This window comes from Panthera leo, chromosome A1, assembly GCF_018350215.1.
Source record: "Panthera leo isolate Ple1 chromosome A1, P.leo_Ple1_pat1.1, whole genome shotgun sequence".
NCBI classification, from domain to species: Eukaryota; Metazoa; Chordata; class Mammalia; order Carnivora; family Felidae; genus Panthera; species Panthera leo.
The window spans coordinates 127,986,862-128,010,232 of record NC_056679.1 but is presented as its reverse complement, the minus strand read 5'-3'; the positions used below and the strand labels follow the sequence as shown (position 1 = coordinate 128,010,232).

General features: G+C 36.8%; 1 protein-coding gene across 2 annotated transcripts in view; it reads left to right on the top strand.

The window, feature by feature from the left end:
* Positions 1–23,371, top strand: part of PDE4D (phosphodiesterase 4D) — a 1,410,663-nt gene that overhangs the window by 305,355 nt on the left and 1,081,937 nt on the right. For both annotated transcript variants that reach the window (XM_042939546.1, XM_042939553.1), the window contains one exon: positions 5,556–5,689. In XM_042939546.1, the coding sequence (XP_042795480.1) occupies positions 5,648–5,689 (42 nt within the window). In that variant the 5' untranslated portion in view covers positions 5,556–5,647. The remainder of the gene's footprint in view (positions 1–5,555; positions 5,690–23,371) is intronic.

The following is a 23,371-nucleotide window of genomic DNA, read 5'->3' as shown; positions in this document are numbered from 1 at the left end:
GGAAAAGGCCTTAAAATGTGCCTTACTCAAGTCACAGTTGTGGAAGGAAAGATTAAACCCATAAAACAATTAGGGAACCAAGCAAGATAGCAGATGATAACATGGCACAACGTAGCCTTTATTATTGGAATTCAGAAAAAGTAGAAAGCTAGGTGAATTGCAATGTCAGTTGTCATTAGAAAGAAGGACCTGCTGGACTTTGAAGAATAGAAGAGTTAAGGGCTAGGAGGGGAAATGAACGTGTCCCAGTTGCTGGAAGGATTAAACCATTCAGACTAGGGTGGAGGGTTTGTGGGTTGGTGTTGGAACATAGAGTGTGAGATGAGATCATATTAAATGTGTACGTCACAGGTCACCTGACCCCTCTGGTTGAGACCCATCACCCTGGCTTCTGTGAGGTAGCTGAATGGTGCCTGAAAAGCCTGACCTACAACCTAACTCTACAGGGCCATCCTTGTGTTACCAACAGATTGTACAACTTCCGCCAGAGCTAAGCTGTTGAACTCTATTGAGCACTCTGAAAGATGCCTCTGAGTTGCCTTGTGGAGTGAGTTTTAGGAAAATCAGTGCATAAGGCAACATTCCTGTGTTGTTCCAGGTAGTCCTGTGACTTTAAGCAAATTACTTACCTTCCTGTACCTCAGTTTCCTCATTTGTACTATGAGCTCATTGTAGATATCAGATTATATAATTTCTAGCCAGAGCTCAGTAAGGGACAGCTTTCACAGGGCACGTTGGAGAAAAGAGGCAGGGTATAAATAGAAGGCAGACTCTGTGGTCACCCTCAGATCTATTCCAAGAAGCAGTCCTTTCTGTTAATTTATATCTTTAGAAGGTATGAGGAACTATAAGGGACTTTATTTCTTTGTCTTTGTGCAGATTTAGCCAAAGGACACTGGGGCGAGTATGCATGTTACCTATCTTCTGTGCAGACAGGGTAAAATTAGTGGGCACTTAGGAGCCTATGGGATTAGGTCAAACTTCTCTCTGAAAAATCTGCTTTTTACTTGTAAGCTTCTTTTAACTTTTTGAGTATTTAATTCTTGAATTTGTGCTTCCCAGTTTCTTGCTTGTACATATTTTGGTGGATGATCCTTGAGAAATTGAGTCTGTTTTTATTGTACTTTGGGTTATCTTTTACAGTGATCAGAATTCTTTTTTTTTTTTTTTAAAGAATGCCATATCTACTTATTTTTCTTTTTGGATTAGAATTTAATCCAGGAAAGAGACTTTCTATCCTGATTTCATTTTGATGTTTAATTTATATAGTCCCAGAAAAATAGATCTTGCTGAGGTGTTGAGGAGACTAAGTTGGAGACAAACTTAACTGATTATCTTTTGATCATTCATAGGCATCTGCATTCAAACTGTCCTTCTCTGAATCTATAAAATTTGGTGGTTGTCTGAAGATTAGTAGAATGCCTGGCACATACATGATCCCCAATACACTTTTTTAAATTAATTCATCTGAGTGGTTTCATAATTCACCAGTCACTACATGAAATTACTTACTCTGTAGAAGAAAAAATATTAGTTACCAAAGAGGTGAGGAATAAAAAAAAAAACTCCTCTAAACTCCATCAAATATATTCAGTAGTCTCTCTAACATTTGCAAGTAATTAGTACCTTTTCACTCATATTTAGGGTGTCACCATTGTTTATTTTGAGACAGAACAGAGTTCGCACATGAGTGGAGGAGGACCAGAGAGAGAATTCCAAGCAGGCTCCACTTTGTGAGACACTATCTAATCGATCCCCTTAACAACCCCCTGATGGGTTGTGGAGATACTGTTATCTCCTCTTTACAGAGGAGAAAGCCACTGATAGAGGAAAAAAGAGAAGGGATTTTCCGAATACCACCCAGCATGTGTATATGACACATTGATGAAAGTGGAACTTATTTCTTTTGATGGACAGTTCAGGGCTTTTTCCACTCTCTAAGTCCTTAATCTCTAGGAAAGAACCTGTCTTAACTCCCTTATCCTTTCATCAAAGCAGAGGAATTTATACAGGTGTGCTAGCTCAGATTCTGTCTCTGAGTGTTTCCTCGGCAGGAGCTGACTCTTCCTTCTCCCTAATTAACTTTTATGTGGAAACTCCTATAGTAATGAAATTGCATGTGCGAGTGTTCTCTCACCTGGTTTTCTGTTTAGTGCACCTGGAGGGAGCAAGCGTTTCTGCTGTCTCATGGCATTATCTTTGCTGAGGGAGGAATTTGTAGGAACTCAGATAACTCCCTTCCTGAGAGAAAGCTTTTTTTTTTTTTTAATCCAAAATTCTTTGGGCACAGCTTAGCTATTTGCAGAAATTTACCATTTGTTTGTCATTAAAGCGCACTGGTTCATGGTATTGGCAGCATAGCATGCTGGCAGCATAAACAAAATCATGGGAGTCAGAGAAATCAAGTTTGAATCCTGGTTTTGTTATTTACTGGGCATTTCACTTCTTGGAGCTGATTTCTTCCATTGTCCAATGGGGATGATGCATTAATGATATCTACCTCACAGGGTTATTGGGAGGATTAAAGATAAAATATATTTGTCTTATGATGAAATGAGCAGAAAAATGTGATCCTCTTCCTGGACTGTAGATTCCATTTGTGTGGCCTGTCTCTCATGTCCCCTCCTGCTCTGCTCTCCTCCTCACTCTTCTCTAGGACACTTTCTGCCCTAGGAGGTTGACGGTGAGGTGGACAGCAGCAGCTTCCTTTGCCCTCTGGCTCTGTTGCATTTGGCCAGTGGGGAGTCCCAGCAGGAGATCAGAGGAGGATGAGATCATATTCATGTCCTTATTTCCTTCCTTTCAGGGTCAACTGAGGCTAGTGGTGTCCCAGAGAATAACCTTTTCCAAGGCAACCCACTTTGTGACTCTCTTCTCCTGTATCAGGGACCCACCCCTCTCCTTGTCCCTTTTGAGGGTGGTGGAAACTCTATTATTGCTTGTTCCAAGAACTTCACTTCTCCTTTGTAGATTCTTCTACCCTACCACCATCTTAAATAGTCTCTTTACCAAACCCTCCTTGAAGGATCCTAATATGAGTGTGCTGTCTATTTACTCCTGGGATCTTAACTGATACATTATTCATTACTGTTTAGTTGAAAGTACATCTGCCTAGGTCTGTCTTATTTGAGGGAGTTTGGCACATTTAAGAGAAAAGAAAAAAGAATGGGTTGTTGTTATTTGCCATTCGATATTAAGAGAAGAAGGATGATGATGATGGTGGTGATGATGTGAGCCAAGCATTCATCTGGACACTGTTTTATACACATTAGCTCATTTAAACTCAAACACACATGAATATTATTACCTCCCTTTTGTAGATCTCAAAAAAGATCAGAGGGGTTAAGTAGCTTGACGAAAGCCACACAGAATGCCTTTGGGGAGCTGAAACCCTAACCTACGCCTATTTGGTTTTGAGGCCCCTACTGTTTTAGCCAGACCATGTTGCCTCCCAAATATACAGGCTGAGAAGGTCCAGCCCATCAGCAGTCAGTTCTCAATTAAACCCATTTCCCTACTCACATTTCTATAGGAAAGTCTTTAAATGATGTCAAAGCAAATTTGTTAACAAGTTGATTATTTCATCAGATCTTATCAGGTCAATTCCATGATTTGTCTGTTTTGACTGATTTGTTAATTTAAAACCATTGAGTTACTAGCCCACTAGAGGCAGCTGACTATTCCCTGGTTGCCCCTAAGACTACTCATTAAATACTGAGTAATTAAATATTTTGAGTGAGTTTTTCTCTGAGAGCGTATATGCTTCCCACAGCTTTTAGTTGGATTTTATTTTCTCCCTAGGTGTGGAATATTTAGTTGTCAGTGTATATTATTTCTGTCCACTTCTTAAGTTAATTCTAGGTGGATAATACAATTTCACATTTTCTGAGCACTTATAAAATGCTTGGGATTAGAACCAGTCAGGAAGGGTGACTAAATTCCTGGAGGTATACCAGCTGGGAAATTTGCATTTGTGGATCATGTCTTCCTGCCCTCCCCCACTCCCTTAAAAATAATCCACACACACTCCAAGAGACTGTATTTATCTAGCAACTCACATTTGATTGTGCACGTTTCGCTTACCTCAGGCAAGCCTTTTCATTAATCCTGGAAAAAGACTTTGTGCCTCAGTGCCCTTTGGGTCTCTCCAGTTGTGCCTTGGGACATTGTTAGTAGTAATAAACTGGATTTCTCTGATTCTAGCAGTACCTCGCTGTTGAGGGATCTCTGGCCTCCCTGAAAGTATCTCCCTTTTAGGGTCATACGTCTTTAGGGGGAATTCACATGTGTTTAAAACAAGTCTTTGAGGCTTACGAGTCTGCCAGTACAGTTGCTGGAAACCTTGGGGAAGATTCCTCTCCAGTGGTGTAGGGGGCACCAGTGGGTTCCCCTGCTGCTGAGGGCTGGCCTTCTCTAGGGAACTGCACAGATGCTGTGTTCCTGGAAGCCGTCTTCCTTGGGTGTGTGTGTGTGTGTGTGTGTGTGTTTAAAGTATACACAGTTACTTTGTTTGAATGTATTTATATTTTTGTATGTATAACTCACACACTTCTGCACTTTGAGATTTTTCAATCATTTTAGTAAAACAAACTCCTTCAGACTTTGCTCACTGTTATTCTTTTCCCTAAATCTCAGACATGAGTCTTTTGAGAAATTTAGAAGAAATCCAAATGATAGAATATATGCTTTTGTTAGAATCAGTCTGCTCCTACAATGTCAGCGTACATCTACAATGTCAGCATGTTTGTGTTTTGGTCAAGCCTGTTTGCTTTATCCCCTTTCCCTTAGTGTGACTTCTTTCCTAAAAGGCATTTCAGCCCACATGCAAATATACCTTGTGAATACGTACATCATGCCCAGATTCAGCTGAATATCAGAATGATATTCTATTTGCTCTTTCCTCGAAACTCGAAATAGAGAGTCTCTGTCTTAGTGTCTCCTGGGAAGTAAGGTAAGCTATTGTGTCATTCTTAGGCACAATAGTTTTGCTTGACCAGGTAGACTGTTTCTCCCACTGTTTCTTGCAACATCTTGGAAGCCAAAGAGTAGAGAACTCCCTAAATTGACTGAAGAACCATTGTGCTGTGGGTTATCGCTAAAGGTGACACAGGAGGCCACCATGCCGTGGTCAGAGGCTTTCAGATGTGCTAAGATTCCCCTGGTGGTGGCCATACCTTGATGAATCCTGAGTGGCAAGTGGGGGTGGTGGTGGTGGGGGGTGCTGTACCAGTTGGCATCAGCACACAGTTCAGCCTGCATCTTCATCTCATACGTGGACATCTAAGTTGTGGCCACCGTACCTATTGGTTTATAAGCCACTAAAAAATGTAGACTGGAAGACTTAATGGAAAACAGATGGTGCTTGAAATCTCTAACTTACATTTGACAAAAGCTCTTTTGGAAACGCTGCTTGTGTGTACTTTTGTTGATTTAAACACAGCACCATTTTAGCTTGTTCTGCTGAATAAGAATTATTGTCCTAATCTAAGACAGCATTTCAAAGTGCACATGTTAATCATATACTTGATTAAACATTTCCTTGCCTTTCTCTTCAGAATCCAGTTGGCTTTTGAGTGGATAATTGTTGCAGTGAGCTCAGTGACATTGGAAGCGACTCTTGTCCATTTGAATTACTTAAAACACCACCATGAAAAGAAATACCTGTGATCTGCTTTCTCGGAGCAAAAGTGTAAGTACCTTTTGTTTTCATTTCTTTTCTAAAAATGTGTACACACACACACACACACACACATATATTTTACTGTTTCTTTAGATTTTAATACTGTGTTGTCATGATCAGGCTTGTGGGAACCCTTGGTTAACTTTCGCTTCTTGGGACTGTATGCAGATTATTAAGAAATGAAGACTTGTTCGTCTGTGTGGCCTAGTTGACATTTGATGAGAATTCTCTTTCAGCTAGTTTATGTGCCTTACCATTCATTTGTATAAGCCTGATGGTGTGATGTTGGAAACTCTGATATTTGGATCGATGCAGAAATTCTATGATTAAAAATTGAAACTGAAGACAGTTAAGTCTAGTATACTGAATTTTCTGGGCAAGTCCAAAAGGATAAACTGAGTTTATGTCGTTGCGTACTTCAATCAGTCACATTCCAAAAGTTTACGTACATGGTGAATAAATGTGAATACTTGATCAGTAAGACATGATTTCTATGAGCTGTCTACCCTAGTGTATGTCTCTAATTTTCTTTCCTTCAGAATTTTTTTTAAGTGAACACCCTCAGGGCCCTGAGGTAGAGTAAGCCTCCTTTCCAGTTACCTATTTATTGTTCTTAAGGTGCCAAATTAGTGATGATTTTTAGATCTGTATTAGCTTATAAATGAAAGCATAAGCAAATAGAGCAACCCGAAGAAAGCTACCCAAGGCAAGGATGAAAGTAGACTGTTAATTTCTATGAGGCAAGCTCTAAGAACATGTCCCTTTGTTAATTTACCTACGGCGGGGGGAAAGGCATCCAAACAGATGCATTTGTGACGTAGGAACATTTATTTGAAGGCATCAGAAAAACCACAAATGCAAACACATTTCTCTAGAATGAGAATGCTTTGTGTTGCAACCCGTGATTCTTTTGTGATGGCCCAAGGCCATCTCAGATTCTTTCTACAGAATAACTATCAGACTTTTAAGGGTGAGCAATGCTGGAGTGTGTGGAGAGGGAAGTCTAGTGTGCTCAGTAGGGTTTCTTAAAAAATGAGAAGGTGCCCAGAAGTGTGCCGGTTCTTAGAGTACAGAGTGTGTTTAATAACTGGCCACAGAAATTCAACAAACTTCGAGGGAATGTCTAAATTAATTTGTTTTCCTGGTTGGTGTTTGGTTGTATGGATTATTAGATAAAATAAAGGGCCATGGCTTGGATCCTGGAGTTCCTTCGGTCATGATATATTTGTTCGTTAAAATAGGAGGTGACATGCATACAAATTACCGAACTGCCAACACATCTTTTTGTTACAGAGTTTTTTTTTTTTAATTTTTAAAGTTTATTTATTTATTTTTGAAAGAGAGAGGAAGGGGGTAGAAAGAGGCAGGCAGAGAAGGGAGAGAGAGGGAACAGGTCAGAAAGAGGGAGAGAGAGAATATCTTAAGCAGGTTCTGTGCCATCATCGTAGAGCCTGATGTGGGGCTTGAACCCAGAAACTGTAGAGCATGACTTGAGCTGAAATCAAGAGTCAGATGCTTAACCGACTGACCCACCCAGGTGCCCCTGTGACTGAGTTTTTCTTACTATATTAAATATGGATGTAAACCACTTACATAATCCTTCTTTCTTTCATTAAATTTCAGTGCCTTGTGATATGAAAAAAAATGTGTAAAGCCAAAGGGGAGAATATTTCGGAGAATTAAAAATCGATTATTAAACATTGTTCTGGGGGGAAAACATTCTAAAAGCAAATGATTAACTGTGCCGTGACTTTAAGGAACTGTGAATGCTTAATGATGCTAGGAGATTTCCCATTTATGTTTGCTTAGTGCAAAAATTTTAATCTTGGTGGAAAGCCTCACGATTCCCAGATTATGAGAACGTGAGTTGCCTACATGGGTCTAAATGTAAACAGAGAGCTCTCATTTCACTGCATCTTGGCTTCTTGAAAATCCACTGGCATAAAGAAAGTGCTTCCACTTAATTAACAGACTGCAGGTAGGAGATTGCTGTTTCTCAGAGAAAAGAGCTACACTTTTTGCCTAGTTAGAAGTTGTCATAGAGTTTCAAAAGTTCATTTTGCACTGGCCTGAAAAAGTCACCCCCCCCCACTAGATTTTTGCCATTACAAAATCCAAGGTTATACACTTAGAGGCAGATGTTTCCTATTTTTGATGAGGAAAATTTTAAGAATTAATTTGGTTTAGGGTTTGAGAATGTTTTTCTTTGGCATTATGACATTTAAAAATCCAAAGAGAATCTAAATGTTAAAACAGCCTCTGTTCCTCTCTGCAGGTCTCTGCATGTCTTGTATGTGTCATTGGGAAACTTCAGGCGTACAAAAGAGCAGGAAAAAAAAAGATCATCATTAGACAATTACTTTATTTTTTCCTGAACACTTAAAGAGTGTTCATATTTTTCTCTGTCACATTCAAGATCTGGTGCAGTGTCCCTTTTAATGATTAATGCTCTGGATTCTTCATTTATTTGGAAGCCATCCATGAAAACTTTTAGCTATAAAAATATAAATAAAGACCTTTTTTCTTAAAGTGATATTTTGCTGGTTTGGGAGGATAATTTGTGGTTATAGTGGGTAAAAATGGGAGGAACTCATGTGGATAGTATCCAAGTGAGGCCTGGCCTCAGTGGCTGTTGGTCCTTAAGGTCTCCTGTGGGAGACAGATGTGCATCAAAGAATCACACGCATATGTGTAAAGCAGTATTTCTCCAACCTATTACCTTTTGTAGGGCCAACGCTTTTAACCTGTCTTCATACATAATGGCTTCTTTGTCCATCCTAGAATGTAAATTTCCTGAGACAGAGGCAAGTAAGTAATTACGTGGTAATGGAATGAGTGAATGGGTACCCCATGTTATCTACTGAGAGAAGCATCCTAGTATAATGGCAGCGTATCATAGAAAGACGTGGCTTAGTCAGAGAGGTCAGTCAAGCCTTTCCTGAGAAAAGGGGATCTTCAGGGTAGTCTGTGGTCTGAAGGGTGACTTAGCCTACTAAGGCAAAAAGGGGGCTTCCAGACAGAGCTAACCTGGTGTATCAAGACTGTAGTGTCAGGGAATGTGGTGGCTTCACGTTCAAGAACAAAAGCTAGAATAATCTGCTGACAACTGTAGAGAGATAGATAAAGATGAACGTATTTAAGAGATATTTAGGAGGGGAAAAATGATAGTGCTTTTTTTGGAAAGGTATTGGAGGTAGGATCTAGGGGAGAGGAAAGTATAGAAGGTGACTCCTGGGCTTGTAGTTAACTTAAGAAAATAGATGCGGTCCTTCCACTGTGGTGGAGAGCCTGGGTGTAAACCTGGGAGGGAATGGAGAGAGGCTAAGTCTGAGTCCACAGCTATTGAGATGAGAATGTTTCAAGATACAGGAGTTTGGGGAGCAATTTTTTGTAATTCAGAGAACAGGTGGATTTATACTCCAAACTGCTAATTCATTGTAGAAAATAGAGGGACACTTTAGTTGAAATTAAAAAAAAAATCCTGCAAGTTTAACCTCAAGCTGTCTTCACCAAATCTACAAGGGAAATATAATGACAATTATTTCTAATTTGGTTTTTAATTTACTGGAAAGAAAGACCATCCATTTTTGCAAACTATTATGTGTAGAGAAGTTCTGAGAAATAGCAGCCTCAATTATATTCTCTTATTTATTTATGATACAAACAAAACAGGACTTAAACTAGTTGATTTCTGAACACTTTTGAACATAAGCTCATAAAAACAGGTGTATTTTTTTTCTTCACTATTTCTGATATTATAATGTGGTTAGTTTTGATCTATACTTTTATACTATTCCTGAACAAGTAGAATATAATTTTAAAATTTATTAATTATTATTTTCTTAAAAACGAATTCAAATTTAAATAGCATAAACTACCTTAATTTAAAGTAAATCAACGCACTTATGTTGCTAAGTGAAAATGTCTAAAGAGTCAAATATCATTAATATTATCAAATAATATTAGGATGAACTTACATAAAAGTTTCTATAATAAATGGACCTAAATTTTAAAATCTTAAAATCAATTCTTTATCATAGATTATTAAAATATGAAACATTTTAAATTTTGATGTTGTGGTTCACAGATCTGCTTATGACATTTAAAGAAGTCCACAAATTTAAAAAATGGCAAGACCGATATATTGCACATCAAGTGAAAATATCAAAAACAAATAATTTAAGCTTTACATTCCTGACTTACATAACCGTTCCAATTGTCTGCATCATTGGTATTTAGAATACATGGTATTAATATTTATCTGTCATAAAATAAGAATTTCAGCAAATTTCACAGGGCTTATAGAGTTTCTGGTATATAATGTCTCCTTATAGTAGAAGGATAACTTAAAGATCTTCTAACCCAGCCGCTTTATTTTGCTGATAAGGAAATTGAAACAGAGGTCTGGGGAGATGAAATAAACGACTTGCCTAAGAGGTAGCTTGGTGTAGTTGAAAAAAAAATGTGAGCTTTAAAATCACACAGAGGTGCCTGGGTGGCCCAGTTAGTTAAGCATCTGACTCATTGTTTTGGCTCAGGTCATGATCTCATGGTTTGTGAGTTCGAGCCCCACATCGGGCTCTGTGCTGACAGTGCAGAGCCTGCTTGAGATATTCCCTCTCCCTCTCCCTCTCCCTCTCCCTCTCCCTCTCCCTCTCCCTCTCCCTCTCCCTCTCCCTCTCTCTCTCTCTCTCTCTGTGTCTATATCAAAAATAAATAAACTTAATAAATAAATAAATAAAGTCATATAGAATTGGGTTCAAAATCTGGCTCTTTCAACTCTCCAGCTGTGGGACGTTTGATAAGTTACTGACTGTGGTATTCTAAAGGGTGTTAGGGAAATGATACTAACACACAATGCTTGGTACATCAAAAGTATAGATAACCTCATTAGAAAGTTCTATCCACCTTAGCCTATAAGTGAGAGAGACCACCTGTGTTCTTTCCTCTCTGTGATTCTTAAAATGTGTCAAAGATGGGGGGAAAAAAAGAAAAAATACCTATCTCTTAACTCCTTTTACCTATTTCAAGTGCCTGAAAAGCTCCAGTGTTGGAAAAACTATGGTGTCCAGATGAAGTCCTATAAAAATTAAGGCATTCAAGGAAAAACAAATGAAAAATATCATAAAATAAATAAAGAGTTGATTATGTAGGTAGCATTTGTTCTTTAAAAACTCTGGATTTTCTGATTTAATTAATAATTACAAAAGGAAAGAGAAGGAAAGGAAAAACCTTCATCTGGCAGATAACCCTTTTCCTGAAGTATTTATTTGCAACAGGAAGTGTTGGAGTAAAAGATTCTTCCAGAAGTTTTATGATATGCATGCTTAACCTCTTTAAAGTTTTGGAGCCATCTCTTAGTGGACTGACATTTCATTTTCATGGGTCTGTTCGACATTCTTGCGTGACTTCTTGGAGTTGTATACCTCTTGGAGTGCTTAAGATCACATTTGTTTTTTTCTGGGTGCTGTTTCTTTGTCCATATGCTGAAAGGGAAAAGCATAAGCTGGTCTCTGTCTGTTCTAACCTTCCGAAGTGTCTTTGCCATCTCTGGAAGCTGGGGACAGCTTTGGCTGTTCTGCCTTCTGCTTTATTGGGGCTGCACAAGTCTCATTTGTACAACAATTACAGATTTTTGAATTTTTCTATAAAACCATCTTATCTTAAAACTATAATTGGTAAAATGAGGCTTGGTGAGGTATATAGAGCATATACATGTATAGTGTAAGCAGGAAAATCCCATGCAGAAGGGAAGCCTTCTTTTTGTTTACTATTCTGAATTATAATGGATCAGCTAATCCCTCTGTTTAAAGCTTGCCTTCTCCTGACTCAAATATGTTTTCATGAAGTCATCTAATTTTATTCTAGAACAGCATTTAGTTGTAAACATCTAGAATTTTTTCCTTTTACCTACATAGCATAACAATTTAGGACAGAAAGAAAGTAATTAACAAAGAATATGCTTTTTAAAGCTGTTAGAAAATTTCACAAAAAAGTACTCTAGCAACAACTTTGCTTGTAATTAAATAGTTTAATTTGTTACAGTGGTTAAGGCTCTATCCCAATCCTTTAACAACTACTGTTAGCTGTAGCAGCTCTTTTCAATCCATTGGTCCCTGAGAGAAAGGAACCATTTACAGTGACCCCAGCATCACATCCATGACTCAAATTTTCCTTGGCATTTCTCCTGTGACATATTGATATAGTATGATTTTTCTGCAGTTAAAGATTTAATTCCAGCAGCTTGTATTTCTTTTGAAAATAATCTTAAAAATAATAGATTTACTCTTTCTTGGTATGAGGAGCTCTAATCACGATAGCCCACCATAAGGTTCTCTTCAGTATTATGATGTTCTTTCACTGATCTAGGTGTTTACTGTTTTCCTGGTATAAGGAAGCCAATGTGATCAAGTGCAGCAATCTCAAACTTGGGCTTCAAAAAGAAATTATTAGGACTTCTGTTTATATTTACTTTCAAATGTGATCTTTTTTCAAATTTCAACTTTTTGTTTATGTTTGATAAATGTACAAAATACATGTGTACAATCGATACATATATAAATTGGGAAAATCTATTCCAGATATTTTTCCTGATAGGGGTATGTAATCAAAATAGTTTAGAGGCCATTCTTTGCAGTGAAAAGATCATTGTTTTTGGATTGGGATACCTGGATTCAGTCCTCAAATCCGCTAGTGCTTAAAGATCTGACCTTTAGTAAATTACTTATCTTTTTCTGAGCCTTAGTGCCTATGTGTATAGAAAAGAAAAAGTATATCATAATGAAGGGGAAATCTGCTTTCATATAATAGTTGGTTGGTAAATTCTATCTTGAGGGTTGTGGATGCTTTTTGGTAGCTACAGAGCTGAGTGATAATATCTGGCCCAGAAAAGAATTACTTGGAAATGCCAGGAAATGAAGTATATTCCTCTCACTAAAGAGGTGCGAGCATAGTTTCCAAGACCCTTTAGCCAGTTTTCATATTATGCACAGGATTCAGCTGTAAGATGAGTGGTTAAACTAGGTGAGAGTTCTCTTTCCTACCAGTTAAGAATTTCTGTGATTCTCAGTCATGTTGTGTCCATTTGTAAAATGAATTGAAAGTCATTTATCAAATAAATACAAAATCAAGACATTGCGGCAAAGGAGTGTATTAGCTCAGTTGCCTTAACAAAAATATGGTAGACTATGTGACTTAAGCAGCAGACATGTATTTTCTTAGAATTGTAGAGGCTGGGGACTCTAAGATCACGGTGCTGGCCAGTTCAGTTCCTGATGACAGTTCTCTTCTTGGCTTTCTCATTGTGAACTCCCAAAGGCCCCTATCTCCAAATGCTATCACACTGGGCTATAGGCCTTCAAAATAGGAATTTGGGGTGTGACACAAACATACCTTCTATAACAGAGTTTGATATTATTTTTTATTTTATTTTTTTTCATCATGATAGGTATACTCTTTAATCCCTATCACCTATTTTACCCACTTCCCCTCCGGTAACCATCACTTTGTTCTCTACAGTTTCTTAACTGTAGAACTGTCTGTTTCTTTGTCTCTCTCTCTCTCTCTTTTTTTTTTTCTTTGCTCATTTGTTTCTTAAATTCCACATATAAGTGAGATCATTTGGTATTTGTCTTTCTCTGACTGACTGACTTCACTTAACATTATACTCTCTGGCTCTATCCATGTTGTTGCAAATGGCAAGGTTTCATTCTTTTTTTATGGCTGAATAATATTCCATTGTGGATGTATACCACATCTTCTTTATCCATTTATCTGTTGATGGAATCCTCCATAGTTTGGCTCTTGTAAATAATGCTGCAATAAACACAGGGGTGCATGTATCCATTTGAATTAGCATTTTTTGTATTTTTTGGGTAAATACTCAGTAGTGCAATTACTGGATCATAGGGTAATTCTTTTTGTAATGTCTTGAGAAAATTCCATACTTCTTCCACTATGGACTGAACCAGTTTGCATTTCCACCACCAGTGCATGAGGGTTTCTTTTTCTCTACATCTTCTCCAACACTTGTTTTGTGTTTTTGCTTTAGTCATTCTGAGAGGTGTGAGGTGATGTCTCATGGAGTTTTTATTTGCATTTCCCTGATGATGACTGATGTTGAGCATCTTTTCATGTGTCTGTTGACCATCTGTATGTATTCGTTGGAGAAATGTCTGTTCATGTTTTCTGACCATTTTTTAATTGGATTATTTATTTTTTACATGTTGAGTTGTATCAGTTATTTACATATTTTGGATACTAACCCTTTATCAGATAAGTCATTTGCAAATACCTTCTTCCATCCAGTAGGTTGCTTTTATTTTTGTTGATTGTTTCCTTTGCTGTGCAGAAATTTATTATTTTGGTGTAGTCTCAATAGTTTATTTTTGCTTTTATTTCCTTTGCCTCAGGACACATATCTAGAAAAATATTGCTATGGCTGATGTCAGAGAGATTACTGCCTGTGCTCTCTCCAAGGATTTTTATGGTTTCAGGTCTCACATTTAGGTCATTAATCCATTTTAAGTTTATTTCTGTGTATGGTGTAAGAAAGTGGTCCAGTGTCATTCTTTTGCATACGGCTATACAGTTTGCTCAACACCATTTGCTGAAAAGACTTTCTCCCATTGTATATTCATTCCACTTTTGTCAAAGACTAATTGACCATATAACTATGGGTTTATTTCTGTGTTTTCTATTTTGTTATGCTAATCCATGTGTCTATTTTTATGCCAGTACCATTACTTCTGCTTTGTAATATAATTTGAAATCTGAAATTGTGATACCTCCACTTTTGTTTTTCTTTTTCAAGATTGCGTAGGTTTTCCAGGTCTTTTGTGGTTCCATACAAATTTTAGAATTGTTTTGTTTTAGTTCTATGAAAAATGCTATTGGTATTTTGATAGGGACTGCATTAAATCTGTAGATTGCTTTGAGTAGCATAGATATTTTAACAGTATTGGTTCTTCCAACCCATTTGCATTTAATGTCTTTCTATTTCTCTGCATTATCTTGAATTTCTTTTATCAGTGTTTTATAGTTTACATAGTACAGGTCTTTGATCTCTTCAGTTAAGTTTATTCCTAGATAGTTTTGTTTTTGGTACAATTGTAAATGGGATTGTTTCTTGATTTCACTTTGTGCTACTTCATTATAAGTGTACAGAAATGGAACAGATTTCTGTACATTGATTTTGTATCTTGTGACTTTAGTAGTAGTTTTTTGGCGGACTCTTTAATGTTTTCTGAATATAGTATCATGTTGTCTTAGTATAGTGAGAGTTGTTCTTCTTCCATACCTATTTGTGTGCCTTTTATTTCTTTATGTTCTCTCATTGCTTTGGTACGATGTTGAATAAAAGTGGTGAGTAGACATTGTTGTTTTGTTCCTGACCTTAGGGGAAATGCTTTCAGTTTTTTACCATGGAGTATGATGTTGACTGTAATTTTTTATGTAAGGCCTTTATTATGTTGAGGTATGTTCCCTCTATATCTACTTTGCATAGGGTTTTTATCATGAAGGAATGTTATACTTTGTCAAATGCTTTTTCTGCATCTACTGAAATGATCATATGGTTGCTATCCTTTCTTATTGATGTGACGTATCATGTTGATTTTTTTTGTGAATGGTGAACCACTCCTACATCCTGGGAATAAATCCCACTTGAAGGTGCTGTATGATTTTTTAAATTTATTGTTGGATTTGATTTGGTGATATTTTGTTGAGGATTTTTGCATCTATATTCATGAGAAGTATTGGCCTGTAGTTCTCTATTTTTGTGGTGTCTTTATCTGCTTTTGATATTATGGTGATACTGGACTAACATAGTAAATTTGAAAGTTTTCTTTCCTCTTCCATTTTTTAGAATAATTTGAGAAGTATAGGTATTAACCCTACTTTAAATGTTTGCTAGAATTCACCTGTGAAAATGTCCAGTTCTGGGCTTTTGTTTTTTGGGAGTTTTTGATTAGTCATTCAGTTTCATTGCTGGTAATTGGTCTGTCCAAAATTTCTATTACTTATGGCTTCAGTTTTTGCGGGTTATATGAAACTAGAAATCAGCCTCAAGAAAAAATTGGGGAAGAGCCCAAATACATGGAGATTAAATAATTTTCTGCTACAAAATGAATGGGTAATCAAAGAAGAAATCAAACAGTACATGGAAATATATGAAAATGAAAACACAATGGTCTAAAACTTTTGGGATGTAGCAAAAGTGGTTCTAAGAGGGAAGGTTATAGCAATACAGGGAGGTCTAACTGAAGAAATAAGAAAAATATCAAATAAACAACCTTAAACCTAAAAGAAGCTAGAAAAATAAGAAGAAATAAAACTCAAATCCTATAAAAGGAAGGAAATAATAAAGATTAGAGCAAAAATAAATGATACATAAACTTAACAACAACGATGAACAGATCAATGAAACTACAAACTTGTTCTTTGAAAAGATCAACAAAATAAACCTCTAGCCAGAGTTCTCAAAAGAGAGAGAGAAAGAGAGAGAGACAAAGAGAGAACCCAAATAAACAAAATCAGTAATGAAAAGAGAAATCCAATAAACATTACAGAAATACAAACAGTTGTAACAGAATATTATGAAAACCCATATACCAATAAATTGGACAGCTTACAAGGAATGGATAAATTCCTAGAGTTTGATATTCTTAAGGGGTGATTTGAATAAGTCATTATGTTATTTATGCCCTAAGGATGGTGACAGATGTTCTGGGCTTCACATACTCTCTCAGTTGGATAACACTGAAAATTATCTGGTGAATATCATTCTCTTCCTCTACTATTTTCTATATTTTATGTAGGTGAAACCCAATGATGATTTTTGAGGTTCTGATATTCTCTTTATGGATCTTGGGCTAATTTTAATTTTATATGAAAACGTTGTCTTTTCCATCACTATTCTTATTTGGCTTTTAAAATACTGTTTGTTATTACATCCAGTCCAGTGACATAGATCTCTAAAATTCCTTGTCCTGTTGGGCGATATACCAGTTGAGTTAACTTTTCAGACTTTTGGCCTGATTATCTGAGTCATTCCCTTTACTCACAGCATTGCTTTTATGCTAACCATAAATGTACAGTCAAAGGGAGAGACACACAAATGGCTATAGTTACAGTATATTTTTAAATAAAAGTTATTAAAAAATTTTTAAGGAACTTTCCTTACAATATTTCTGTTGATATTCTCTGAACTCATGAATTTTTATAAATTTTCTCATCTGGAGAATGAATGGGATAAATTTCAATTCCTCATTAATCACTTCTGTTTTGAATTCTAAAGTATCTTGTAGTATTTTACATTAAATTCTCAATTTCCTAGTGAGTGCCCTGTATCATTTTCTTCCTGCCAGTAGGAGAGATTCAAGATCTCTTCTGCTCAATTGGATTTGTTAGTTTCTTGATGAAATTGCCCTCTGTTTGACTTGAGATTCTTTTGGATGCTCTACATTTGGATAAAATTGGCACTCACCAGATGTCTTTTAATTGAAGTTCCCTGTTTTTTTTTTTTTTGACAGAAATGTTGTTTAGTGTTTATTCAAAACTAGAAACAAGTCCTGGATGTTTGGAGGGTACAGGGTGTCTAGAGAATTCTTTGCACACTGAATTTAAAGCATACCTAAATGGGCTGTCAGTTTTGGGCCTCTAATGAAGAGCCTACCTGGTGAAATATGCCCCTCAGCCTTCTTAGAATGGCCTCTTTGTACAGAAGAATTTGAAAATGTTGTTCCAAGTTTGTAAACCAGATTTATCTTATGCTTTTTTAAAAAAATAATAAACAAAAACCCTTTTGCAGCCATACTTTTATATTCCTAAGTTTTTGGAAGGAATTTATGTTTTCATGGACCAGGGTGAGTAGTTTATACCATTTCAGTCCATTGGTGCCTACCTGAAGAGGGCAGAGCAAAAAGAAATTTGGGAAGGATGATACATTTTGTATGGCATTGCAGAGGTATCCGCATTCATTATTCCTCACAATTATCCTATAAGATTGATTGTTTTGGTAGTTTTATGGTTAAAATAAAAATTATGGTTCCCTTCCCAGACTGGCCTCCTTTCTCTACTGTATCAATCACCACCTAAGCAAAAGTTGTCACAACTTAGAACCCTGATAAAGTTAACTATATGGAAACTGGATTTTTCCCTTGTGATCACTCGTCAGAGTTCGAAGAAGGTCAGAGGAGATACTTTATGTAAAACTGCTTTCAAAAGTACAATATACAAAGTAGAACCAAAATAATATTCTTGCTTATGTCTCTATTGGCAACAAACTGAAATAAGAACTTGTAGTTTTAGAGGTTTCATTCTTTTTGTTATTATTCCTTCTCTGCTGCTTGTGCTCTTTCTTTACAAAATTCAGCAAATGTTTATTGAATGGTTACTGTGTGTCAGGAACTGTGCTGGGCTCTGGCTAGCTAATGGTGAATAAAATATTTATGGTCTGTCCCTTTGTAGAATATATTTGACAATTAAACATTATATTTTTTACAATTTTATTTCTCTTATTTTATCCTCCTATATCACCCTGGCCCTAACCACCCAAGTCTATCCTATTTTTAGTTCTTCCCAGGGATTATAAAACTGTGTCCTTCTCACACCTCCGTGTACTTGTGTTCATCATGTTTCGGTAACTTGTTTGGCAGAGTTAGTTTGAGCTGTGAATAATGTGCCATAATTGTCAATTACGCTCATTGTTGCAGAAACATAGATTATTTTAGAGCGTTTAAAAAGAATCTTTTTCAGATAATCAACATCAGTACAAGAATAGATGAGAGTAAAATGAATGTGAGTATGAAGGAAAGATCTGAAAGAATAAGGACTGATCACCAACCATTTCCTCTGAAATCAATCACACAACAGTTTTAGTGGCCAAAGCCCATCATTACATTGTCGCCTTAGAAAAAACTCCTCTTTTTTTTTTTCGATATTGTGATGTGTTCGCTCTTTTATTTTTGGACAATTTCAAGTTGGAGTTGAATTCTCAAAGATTACGTCTAAGAAATAATTACATATGTTGTACTTAACAATGTAAACACCAAAGACACATAAAATTAGAGAGAAGTCTTGTTGAATCGATAATAGCTATTGAATGATTCCTCCAGGCAGTATCGCTCTATAACAAAGTGAAATTATTAAGAAAGTATAATAATTTAGTGGAGTTTTCTACTAGTAGTGTTTTGCCCCAGAAAAAAAAATACTTTTAAGGCCTTTTCTTTTTAACTATAGCCAATTCTGTATTTTTGAAATTAGGATTAAATATTGCTTTTTGTTATTGAAATGGCTACCTGCAAACAAAAGTTTTGAAGGTTAAAAATGATTTCATTTAAAATTATTGTTGTGTTTTCGTGGTTTCCCATGATCATTACTTTCAAGGGCAGCGGGGACATGGTCTTAAGGTCCTGGCTTGTAGTCTGGGCTTTGCCACTTTGTATTTATGTCGTGGTAGGGAAAGGGGGATGAGAAAACCATAAAAAGGTAGGTTATTATCAAATGTTCCCAGTATCTGTGAGGATCATTTCAAGGGAAAAATGAGAAAACAGTACTGAAAACACATTACAAAATAAACAAAAAGCCAAACCAACCAAACAAAACATACTCCCAAAATAATGTTATACAATATTCAATTGTGTCATACATAGGCTTCTGGACCAAGTGCTTTAAGTCTTAGGGATTTTTTAAAAAATAGAATCGATCCATCAGTAAACAGATTAACATCTGTTACATAGTTCAGCTATGTTAAAAAGGTTATTCTTGTCAGTTCACATGTTCTCCTAAATTCTGCATAGTAAAAGCCATGGTGCCAAGGCCAAGAAAGATTAATTGTTGTATAGTTGGGGCCCCCAACCCTGCTTTCCAGTTGCTTCTATTGCTGAGGTTGGGTCATATACTGCACACATTGAGCTGCAGGCACAGCCCCATTTATAGCACAATGTCTGTGACAATGACATTTTGCTTGTGACTCAAGGTCATATCTGTCCTTCTCTTTGCCATTTTTACTGTTGTAGCAGTCTAGACTTCTGTTTTGGCAATATTGCTTCTGTGTCAATGATTTGGGCATATTTATAGCCCTCACAATCCTGAATTTAATTCTGTCAACAGCATTTATTAAGCTCTTACCAGTTATATGGCTGCATGACAACATTCATACCCCATGGAGCTGTGTACCAGATGGTACCCCAGAGGTTCAGATAGTGAACCCTCCACCAATTCATATCCAGGTTAGGATTTAAGCTTTGCAGAGAATCTGGATCCCTGAGCCTTAAAAGCCAAATGGTTTACAGCTACTAAAAACCAATGATAACACCGCAGTGCCACAATGAAAACTATCTTTTCCACAAACTCATTGAAAACAAAAAGCTACAAGCTTTAGTGGTCTTCATTTCTGCTACTGCATGTGCTTTGAAATATTAATTTTATGTAATAATAATCAGTTTGTATATTTCTAGAAGAGGCCGTTACCTAGCATTAATTTACCAGCAGGGGTGCATTTAAGCAGAATTTGAACCATATCAAGAGAGACCGAGGCATTGCTCAGAAACAGTAGTCTCTGAAGGAATATTCAAAGATAAACAAGGGAGTTGAGAAAAAAAAATGAGAACGTCCTAGTATGTATGCCTATAAAAACTTAAAAAGCAAAAGATTTTTTTCTCCATTTATTCACGCAGGGATTCAGAACAAACATGTATTTCCACAGCCAAAGTAATTGAGGTAATTGGCAGAGTAATCAGAGAGAAGCATGTCCTACAGTGGGTAATCTATTCAGAACAGCTGTAAGTTAAAACTTTCTGGTAGGGTTTTCTAATGTTGGAACAGTTTTTTCTGAGGAGATGATGAGATGGTCTTACAACAAGATCTTTCAAAGTTCTGATCAAGTTTTATAGCTCTTCAAATATGTATTATTGTTAATACCATACTATGACTTATAAGAAACTTGAATATCTTAATTTATTCTTTTTAACTTATTGCTATTAAGTTTATAAATATGTTTATAATGTATAGTTAGGTATAAATATATAGGGACATAATACATAAACATAAATGACTGTATATGTAGACACAAATGAAGAAGATTAACACATATTTTAACTGACATCTGCTCATTTGAAACCAAAGTTATATACTTGCATTAAAGCAATACATATCATTCATTAAATTATCCTGCATTTTAATGTCATAAATTCTTACCATTATGTGACCTTGAGTGAATTAGATTGCTCGTCTCTATTTTACTCATTTGTAAAATGAGAGAAGTAAATTAAATGAATTGAAAATTTTCTTTCAACTCTGAGACTATGACTATATTTTTAAGACGATATATTTATCCCAACAGGTTCAATAAATATTTTTCACATTATTATGGTTATAGTCAAAGTATAGGTTCTGGCTTTCCTTTCCATCCAAAACATAAACATAATCCTGATTAATGAATTGAGCTTATCAAGTATCTGCTACCTTTGCAAAAACACTGTCTGTGTTGGACTTCTGTCACCTTAAAGAATGCATGTAGGGGCATCTGGGTGGCTCAGTCGGTTTTGGCTCAGGTCATGATCTCACGGCTTCATGGGTTTTTTGAACCCTGCATTGGGCTCTGCGCTGGTAGCAGGGAGCCTGCTTGGGATTCTCTCTCTCTTTCTCTCTCTCTCTTTCTCTTTCTGTCTCTGCCCTTCCCCCCCCCCCCCATGCTCTCTCTTCTCTCTCAAAATAAATAAAAAAAAAACAGAGTGCATGGAATTGAAAAGATCCTCGATTTACTGAGAATTAAAAGAATTATGTAAAATTATTGCTGCTTTGAACATAAATCCTGTAACTGCCCATGTTGCCGATGGAAAAGTAAAAAGAAGGTTGTAACATTTTGGTGGCTCTGCTTTAAAGTAATCTAAATATTTTTACTTTATATTCTAATTCTACTTTATATTCTAATTCTAATTTTACTTTATATTCTAATTCTGTTTTTACTTTATATTCTAACTTTGCCTGGTTCTCTGCTGATTGCCACCAATTTGACCCCTACAGGTCACCTGTGGTCACATCAAGTCTGTCTTTTCTCTGTTAGCAGAGAGATCTCTCAACTATTGTGTCCAAGTGTGGACAGTATGGTTTCTCTCTTAAGTCCCTGAAGCACAACCATTTCCAGGCTGTAACATGCAACCAAACTATACTGAATGCCAGACATAATGGGAGGAAACCACAGTCCAGAAATGAAAACCCTTACAAGTGAATACAAGAAATGATCATTCCTGTCAATAACAGAAACAGCCTGTTACCAAATCCTTTCTCCTTAGTCACTGACCTACCTCTCAGTTGCTTTGCTTATCTCCCACAGTGAAATGCCTGTTTTTTGTATCCTACCTGGTGTCCAGGCTCTGAACTCCACCGAGTGCCAGGAGAAACTCCTCATTCCAAGTCTAAGAAAACATAATAATTTACAAAGGTACAACTCTTCCCACATGAAAACTCCTTCTACACTTTTATTCAGAGCAATGTAACTGGACTATATACATTCTAGGCAAGGACTTTAGCCTGGCCTTGATCACACTGAAGAAGCAAACTTTCTTCAAAGCCTTTTCCTTTAAAGGAAAACTTGCTGGACCTTCTCCAAGATTTTTTCATTAAGGCCTTAAAACACATCAGTTTCACATCTCAGCCAAGAGTACTCTCATTCCACTGAACATCTGAACAGTCACCATTTTCATCATATCCCTATCACTTGTATTGCTCCCATAAGATCACCTCAACTTCTTAATTTTACAATATTGAGGAATTCTGGAGTGAACTGTCTAGCTTCTGTCTTAAGCTCCCAGATGTATAGAGCTTCAAAGACTGCCACTCCCTCCTTTCCAACAAGAAATAGCTGAACAAATGACATACTGATGACTTGGAAAAAACCCATCAGAGAATTGAGGTTCTAAGACAGTCAACCAGCCTCAAATATAGGAAGAGACAGGCACTTGTCAAGAAGGAGAAAGAAGATGCCATCATTTGTTTCCATCAGGCATACATCACGAGATGGCATATAAACTAGTGAGGAGATTCAGCTGAAACTTACAATGAATTGCTAAAGCCTGAGCATGAGCCAGCACTAGAGCATGGGCACACTGGAGGTTACATAAATAGGGGAGGTATCTGTCATTGGGCTTTTCCTCCACAAACCTCACTAGGTGCTCACTGGGCAGATTGAGGAGAACTGCAGCCACAACTGAAATTAGACCAATCTCCCCAGTGTAATAAAAATTAATCTGCAAAGGGGAAGAGAAACAGGGACTGCTGACTTAGGGTACTGGGTAAATCCATTGATGAGGAACGTAACAGGGGAAAAATAAACAGGGGTAAGAATATGTACCAGGACCAGCATGACAGTTGGAGAATGGGCAGGAGCACTTATGAGACACAGAGACCCAGTGCCTACCTCATATGGAAGCTAAATCAGAACATCATGGAACACTCTTCCTCTTCTTCCCCCCAACTAGTGTCCTAACAAGCACTGAGCAAAGTTAAGAGTGGAATATGGCTGTGGGAGTTCTAAGAGGCAGATTGTGTGAGGCTCAGCACAAAGGGAGGACTCAAAACTAAGGGTGGAACAGACATTAAGAAAATAACCACTGGACAGCCATTCTACAACCTGCCCACATGGTATCACTAGAGCAATTTGAAACCTGTGATACACTGAGGTTAACCATA